Source organism: Hevea brasiliensis, chromosome 9, assembly GCF_030052815.1.
Source record: "Hevea brasiliensis isolate MT/VB/25A 57/8 chromosome 9, ASM3005281v1, whole genome shotgun sequence".
Lineage (NCBI taxonomy): Eukaryota > Viridiplantae > Streptophyta > Magnoliopsida > Malpighiales > Euphorbiaceae > Hevea > Hevea brasiliensis.
This window is the reverse complement of record NC_079501.1, coordinates 35,597,768-35,605,851: the sequence shown is the minus strand read 5'-3', so window position 1 is coordinate 35,605,851 and position 8,084 is coordinate 35,597,768. Positions and strand designations below refer to the sequence as shown.

Sequence of the window (8,084 nt, the reverse complement as noted above, 5' to 3'; positions counted from 1 at the left end):
GCTACAAAACTCCAAATGGAGTGATTCAAAAAAAGAAATTCAACTAGACAAAATAAGGAACATTTTCTATGAAGGAAGTTTTGTCAAATTCCAACAGTAAATCGACCAATGAAACAGTGCAACTTCGGAGCACCAAAACCGAAAATTGGCAATTTTGCCAAAATGACCTAAGCTTTGAGAAAGTGACCAAAACCAACAAGTTTTAAATGAAAAATGTAGTATGTTTGAAGTGCCAAAGTCAATGTACATATTTTCTATGCAAAAGTCAACATTTTAGTTGACTAATGAAGTGAATAGTGACATGAAAACTTGAAATAAGCTTGGAAATGGATTTGGTAATTGATTCCAACAAGTTTTAAATGCAAAATGTGGTACATCGGGAGTGTTAAAACCAATGTACCTATTGTTTATGCAAAAGTCAACATTTTAGTTGACTAATGAAATGAATAGTGACACCAAAACTTGAAATTCAAAATTTGAAATTAGAAATGCATCTAGGGGACTTTAAATTGCAATTGGCAATTAATACTAGCAAATGTAAAACTCAAAATGTGGGATCTTGGTGTAATAAGAATTAATATATTCATTAAGTATAAAAAGGTCAACATTTTGGTTGACTAGTAAGGTGAATAGTAATCAAAATGATTAGTAAATTAAGATGAAAACCTAGAACCAATTCTAAGCTTAAATGCTTAGAATTGTATGACAAATGTAGACTATGCATCCTAGTCAAAATTGTTAAAAAGGAATTAAGGCCATAAATTTGAAATCCATGAAATGTTTATGGATTACTTGAAACATGAAAAATAAGTCACCTAATTGATGTGAATAGATAGTTAGGGCTTATGTGCCCATCACAAATGGAATTCATAAAATATTAGAAACTCAACTTGAAATATAAAATTTGTAATTACATAAGTAGATTCTTGAATGTATAAATGAGAAAGGAAAAATGTTTTGAATACAATGGTACATGTGAACAATTGTTTGGAATTGCGATCAATATGAATAACATAATGAATGGATAAATAAACCATATTAATGTATGAATGAGACATTAGTTCTCATTATTGTAAAGAGGAGAAGTATTTTGAGTACAATGGTATAAAAGAATAATTGATGTGAATTGTGATCATATAAATGATCAAATGAATGTATGAATTATGATTGAAATTTATCATGAAAAAAATGAAGTCATAAAGCACAATATATTAACATTTTAAAATATCAAATGCCCTAGTATACCTAACAAGATTGGTTTGGATAGTTTGGCATGCCAATAGGGTATTGTGTTAGCGATCGCGAAAGGCTTTATGCTGTATTCATGGCTTTATGCCCGTATTCATGGCTTTTATGCCGTATTCATGGCTTTTATGCCCGATTATGTGATATCATGGCTTTTTAGCCATACCGATCGTGATACGTGATAGACGTTCTGCGTCCCATGGTATGACGGCCCGAGGCACCGCAGTGTCCAGTGCCAACGACCCGTTATCCAGTCCAGTCGTCTAGTATAGGTAACTTGGGCAATCAATTAAAGTATTATTCAATTCAGGCAGCTAAGTTAATTTAAGTATAATGAAAATCCAGTACAATTAAATTAAGTATTGAATGAATAAGCAAAAGAGATTAGCAAAAGAAACATAACAAAAATATAAATTGCGTAACTGCATGACTTGAAATACAATACGATAGAATAAATTATATACCGCTAGTATTATGAAAAGTTATATACTAAGCACTTCAAAAGAGTAACATACTAGTATATAAGATCATTGATAGTTGAAATACCCTACCAAATTAAATTGATTCTTGAGTATCTGAATTATCTTTTATTTCTTTCTTTACTTGTATATATTATTTCGTTATATTATTGCACCACTAAGCGAAATGCTTAGCGCGATGGAATTGCTTCCTCGCAAGTGTGCATCAAGGTAAAACCAGAGATCGTCGATCGAGATTTTTAGAGTCCAGATCTGTGAAGTGTCGAAGAGTTCAAGATTGTCACCTCCTCAGCAATGCATGTAGATAAGGCTCATTTTATACATGTTATGTATATTGTTCATTCCTAGCACATTGTAAATTATTTGTATATCTTGTACAAAATAAACTCATGTAATTAACCTATGAATTATGGAAGCTATTCAAAGTAAGCATTTTAGTATGTGAATTGAATTTGAGTTATAATGAGATTATACTTGTGAATATTGAGATATTGAAAATCTAATGAGATTTCTGAGAAATCTGGATACTGCATTGAGATACATTATGTTTGAAAATTTTTGAGACTATTAAGTTTGAGAAATTGAGTATATATTGAAATTGTCTTTGGCAGGTTCAGAAGAACTGTTAGTCCAAATTACAGCCGACACTTTGTCGGATTATCGTTAAAATTTTTGAAATTTCCAACTTAGTTAGATTTTGATAAAAGTAAAAATAGCATAAATCTTCAATAAAGTTTTTGAATAAATAAATCAAGGACTGTAATGAAATCAGATAAAATAGAGTGCTCCGGCACACTGAGTGGCATAACTTGCTCGGCTACACTGTAGTCGGGTAAGGGGTGTCACAGAATATTATATGATAAATTTTTTTAGTCGTCTTTTAACTTTGACAAGTGTTTCACTTTCGTCACTTATCTTCATTTTGTTGCCACAAAATCCCTAAACTTCTAAAATATTATACTGAAATCGCTCTCACCATAATTTAGTCAAATTTTTAGTAAGATGCTTACATGGCAGTTTCATGTGTCAAAAATAAATAAAAAAGAAAAACATCACATAGGAATGAGCCAGTAAGAGGTGTTGTAGTTGAACGAAAATGAGAAATGACAAAATAAAGATCTTATTTATGATAAGAAATATGGCAGAGGAGCTCTGATGATAATTTTTTCTTATTTTATTTTATTTTTTAACAACGTGGCACTGCTACATATGCGTCTTGCTAGAAAACTAAGATTTTGGCATCAGAGATTTTAGTATAACATTTTCAAAATTTAGAGAGTAAGAAAATGAAAAAATGAGAAACGGGAGTGAAACGCGCTCAAAGCTGAGGGACAATTGGTAAAGATTACCCAATATTGCATCACTACAATGTACATGAGTTCGAGCTTATTACTCTTAATTATCTTTCTTGGTGTAGTTAAATTGTAGTGGACACCTAACGAAGTCACCTGTGTAAATGTGGAATAGATCCACTCCTATGAGACTTGTGGCATAATCTCAAGAGCACTTATGAATTATTTGACAGTTTCTACAATAATACTAAATAGACGCCAAGTTCGTGAAACTCTAATTCATAGTACAAAAGGACCAGAGTTGAAGCACCTTTTGAAATATGTAGAAGCTTATTGTGAAATAAGAGATATTACAAAGTCTAGCGTGGAACTCCTTATCTCACATTGCTTTGAAACATAAGCTTTGCCTTGCTTTATGATTAAGAACACACTCAGGGGCTTATGAAGAACTAGAAGTCGTGGTGGGCTTACATGCACGAGGATGCTGAGTGTAAGAAAAATTTTGCTAAAGAGGACCATTTCCCATTCACATTGCATAAGTGTCCAGAGGTTCAACCAGATGCAATAATAATTGCTTTTTGTTAGTTGAACTTGTGAAACATAGTTCTGTCCCAAAATGATCTTACAACATTAACTTCTGTTTATTTGTTGTGTCATTCTATGTACAAAAACAGAATGAATAGGTTAGTGTCATCACATTCCAATCTAAGATGGACGGATCTAAGGTTAACAACTAACTTTTTGCATATGTACAGCTTACACGTGGAAATGCACATATTATTCACATTTCACTCAAACCATTGGGAGCTTTTGTATCAGAACCTGACTTGCAGTCAGTTTGTAATGCTGCCAACCATGAATCCACCTGAGGAATGAAGGGAAATTACTGTGAATCTCAAATTATACCAACACGCCTACAAATTATAGTACAGGTAATTCAAAATCTCAAAATGAACATGGTAAAGAACTTTTCACTAATCAACCATTTTCACAATCTTGTCTCTTATGACTGGACGATCATACGAAAGTAATATCTCTACCAAAATTGGTTAAAGGGGATTTAGTTAACAATCTTAACCATTAAATGACCACCAAAAAGTAAGAAGCAATTCATGATGCATGCATGAAAACAAAAAACCTGGAACAATCCAGATAATCATGTTGCATAACCATAGACCATTGAAATTTTGAGCTGCCTCCATAATATTGTTTAGCCCACAATTATGGAGAATTGGTATGCTTAATTGTTACTGGAACCTTGTTATGAAGGCACTGGATTACCTTCTTTACCCCTCATCCATCACCGAAAAAAGAAAGTATATAATGATATAATTCATGTAAGAGCAGCAATAGGAACAAGATTTACTTGCGTGTGTGAAATAATCACAACATTGAAAATTACTTAGAAGGAACAGTCCAAAGTACATGAATAATACAGGAAGTACCTGTATTTTAGAAGTACTTGAACATTCATATCGCAGCCCATGACAAGTTAAGATATAAAAGGAATATCGTGTCTCATCATCTTCTCTTGTAAAGCTTGGCAACGAACCCACTTCAACAATATCAGACAGTAGAGTGGAATCCTGAGGACTCAAATCTGGATAAATTTCAATTTCCATGAGCAAGCAACATAAATGATTTGAATTAACAAAAATGTTTATATGCAAAAATTAATCAATGCCTTATTCTGCTCCTAAACAAAATTTTTATCATCAGCTTTAGGTATTAAATGATTGCAGACTCTAAATGAAATTGAAGCAAACTAATAGAAAAATTAGCAATAACATCAACAGACTAAATGGCTCATGCAAAAAAACTGAGAGTTTCTGGAGCTAGTGTTGTTGTTCTTCTTCTTTTTCTTCTTATTATTATCCCATGCCAATGTAACTTTGTTCAGATACTGAAGGAAGAGAAGCAAAACTAGTCGAGAAGCTACGGCATACTACTAATTGATTATGCTATAAAGAAGGCAATATGCAGGAAGAAAAAAAGAATGGAAGGAATATTAATGAGGCTGCCCTCTATCACATAGATTTTGCTAAACTGCTAATTGCTGCATAGCAAGTGCACAAATTTACCAAAATTACTGCATAGAACCACAGGTGGTACTCCTCTCATGGAAGTGAGCAAAGGAGCACTAAATCCCATCACATGCAACAATTCCTAGACATTTATAACTAATAGGAGGAAGCATTACTAGAAAACCAGTTACCTGTGCATAACAAATAAAAGAAGATGCAGGGCCCATGAAGGACAACAAAACGAGGAAGCCAATCATCAACTTCAGTATCATCAATTGGAGGAGGTTCCCCAGGTAAAGCTGTCCATCTCTTTAAAAAGGGAAAAGGAAAAGGAAAATAAAGGAAAATCATATATTATAAAGGCAATGTGCACAAGGTATTGCAGTATAAATTGATAGAAAGTATGACAAGTGAGATGGGGAAATTCATTACTGTTCGAATGTATAAATAGCCAGAGAAGCGAGCAGAGCGCAGAATTTCATCAACTTGTTCCAATCTGTATAAACAGGATTTAACTACTGATATGAAAAAGACAGAAATGCTTTCTAACAAAGAAATGTATGATTACCAAAAACCAGAAACAAAACATGCTGAATTGATTTCTTTTTAAAATTGAAAACAAACAATAATTGAAAATGCAATGGAGTAAACAGAACTGGATTTGTAATTTTTGACAAGCATATGGAATGGAGTTATTGCTTTTTACAATTGAAGACGATCAATAATGGAAAATGAAACAATGTAAACAAAACTGGGTTTGTCATTTTCAACAGTACAAGAAATGGAGTTCTAGTCAGCAAGCCTAAATTCATTTTTGTGGGTGTTCAGTGCACAGCGTTTAGGATATCAAAATACAGATTGCCAATTAGATAATTAACAGACTCAATATTTGCTAAGCAAAACCACCCATCACAGTTTCACAGCTGATGTATCAAATTGTCCTTACTGTGCTTTCAAGTGAGCTTCCCTCTCTTCTATGTCAGCAAGTTCTGACCGAAGGGATTCTAACTCCGCTACAGTCAACTCAACCTGCAGATAAAAAAATTGATAGTGGTCAAAGAATGCATACAAACGAAAATCACCAATAAGAAAGTTAAAAAGGCCAAACTTGGTTGGTCTCCTTTTGCCCTTTAAAGGGTGTGAGAAGTGGGGTGGGGTTTGAGTCTCCACATCCACCAATATGGTGGAAGTTTTCACCATTATGATGAGAGTTATTGAAAGGGAAGGGCTACGGCCCATTGTGTAGCTCATACCATGTCACAGCCTTTTGAGAGGGGTAAAAAGAAAGTCAAAAGGGCTATTCATTGAACCTTTTGCTGACCATCGCTGCTAGAACTCCAAGGCAGCCCCCGTAGACTAAATAAATTCAACATGAATGCAGATCTCTTTAGTTGTCTTCTAGCCCAGAAACGGCTACTGGACCTATTCTAAATCAGAAGAACTGAACTGAAATCATTCAAATTTCTTAGGCATTCTATTTTACTTTTCCTTTCCTTCAAGGAAAAAAAAATGAGTACCTAGCTGAATTATCAATTCTTGGCTGCAGATTAGATGTATTTTGTCTTTGAGGAGTGTTCTCGCTAGAAGTTGAAACTTGAAAGTGATCTGGAACAATCTTTAACTTCCCAAGACCATCATCCATGTAGCTATATATTCACTTCAAGAAGAGGCGCAAATCGTTGACCTGGAAAAATAGCCATCATTACAAGTATAAAACAGACAAGTCAGATTGAGGAAAATAAGAAACTTTAAATTAAAAAAAATATATATATGAATCCCTCCAGTCATTGCAATATTTATTAGTCTTCATAATCCAGGACAGAATAATGATGGAGGATATAGATGTTTCACAATGATTTGTGACTGGAGGGTGTAGATGTTTTGCAATGATTTGCGAATTCCTACTTGGAAATATAAGATACTATGACCTCCCTCCAGGATACCATTCCTAGCATTTATGTAGCCTTTAAGCACAAAAATTCTACGACAAATTAGATTCATAATTCCAAGATAGCAATTTACTTACAGAAAACAAAAGCGCAAACACAGATACCTAGCCACTGCAAAAAGCTAACACATTGGATGGATAGCTTTTCATAAGGGTGTAGCAGATGCAAACGGGAAGTATGATGAATGTCTAGCAACAAATTGAAAAGGCCAAACAATCTCAAGGCACTTTGAAAAGGCAGACAAAAGAGCTCCAGAAAGCTCAAAGGTGATATAAATTGATAGAACCAAAGGATAACTTGTTCTAAGAACGCGTAGACATAGCAACACATTGCTTCCCACGAATTTTAACCATGAAACAAAACTTATATGCACAAGAAACTATGGATCAAAACTCATGAGCTAATCACAAAGTTCATGTTCTCCATTAAACTCTAAGAAAACTTAATTAACCTCAAAAATCAACAAAATTCAGATCATAAAAAAAAATATATATTCTTAATAGATTTAGAGCAAGAGCAATCCTGAACAGAACTCCATAACTATAAAACATAATCAAGATCCAAAAGAACAACGAAAACAGCAAGAACAACATGGATTAAACCAAATCAAGTCTGAAAACACAAAATTCTTGAGAAAGAGAACAAAACATACATAGAAAAACATATGGGATCTCCGGAAGAAACAGAAAATGAATTGAGAAAGGAATATTATAGATGATATAGGTTACTTACCGTATATGTATGTAGAAAGAGACTTTTTTCCAATGTTATCAACAGAGAAAGGATTAAAGAAAAGAAGGTTATTGAGGTCTCTCTGTCTCTGCTTCAGCTCACGGAAAGTTGTTTGACCCCATGAGGGTATATATACGATGCGACTGACTGGTAGGTATTACTACGAGTAGTTCTTGATTTTGCTCTTAATGGTTTGTTTAAAAAGACATTTTCATCCTCTACGCCTTTTTTTTATTTTTTTTATTTTTTATTTCTTGCAAATAACATTGCATCGCAAGGCCCCATGGGCATCCGCCACAACAACATGAAATAAACCAGGTAGGTTTGTCAGAAGCCAATTACAAGGGAGCATTCCCATGGGAG

The 8,084-nt window shown here is 33.7% G+C and overlaps 1 protein-coding gene across 4 annotated transcripts; it reads right to left on the bottom strand.

Annotated features, from left to right (window-relative positions):
• Positions 1–3,516: 3,516 nt before the first annotated feature.
• On the bottom strand, positions 3,517–7,877 carry LOC110646505 (uncharacterized). Of its 4 annotated transcripts, none has more exons than XM_021799982.2 (8): positions 7,722–7,877; positions 6,558–6,724; positions 6,351–6,462; positions 5,987–6,069; positions 5,473–5,536; positions 5,232–5,349; positions 4,462–4,616; positions 3,517–3,881 (listed from the first exon to the last, which is right to left on the bottom strand). In XM_021799982.2, exons 2-8 carry the CDS (start codon positions 6,680–6,682, stop codon positions 3,798–3,800), a joined length of 741 nt encoding a protein of 246 aa, XP_021655674.2. In that variant the 5' UTR covers positions 6,683–6,724; positions 7,722–7,877; the 3' UTR covers positions 3,517–3,797. The 4 variants fall into 4 exon arrangements, with proteins under 4 accessions (XP_021655674.2, XP_058009713.1, XP_021655683.2 ...); XM_058153730.1 differs by lacking the exon at positions 7,722–7,877 and adding an exon at positions 7,642–7,718; XM_021799991.2 differs by lacking the exon at positions 7,722–7,877 and having other exon boundaries at positions 6,351–6,481; positions 6,558–6,704.
• Positions 7,878–8,084: the final 207 nt, after the last annotated feature.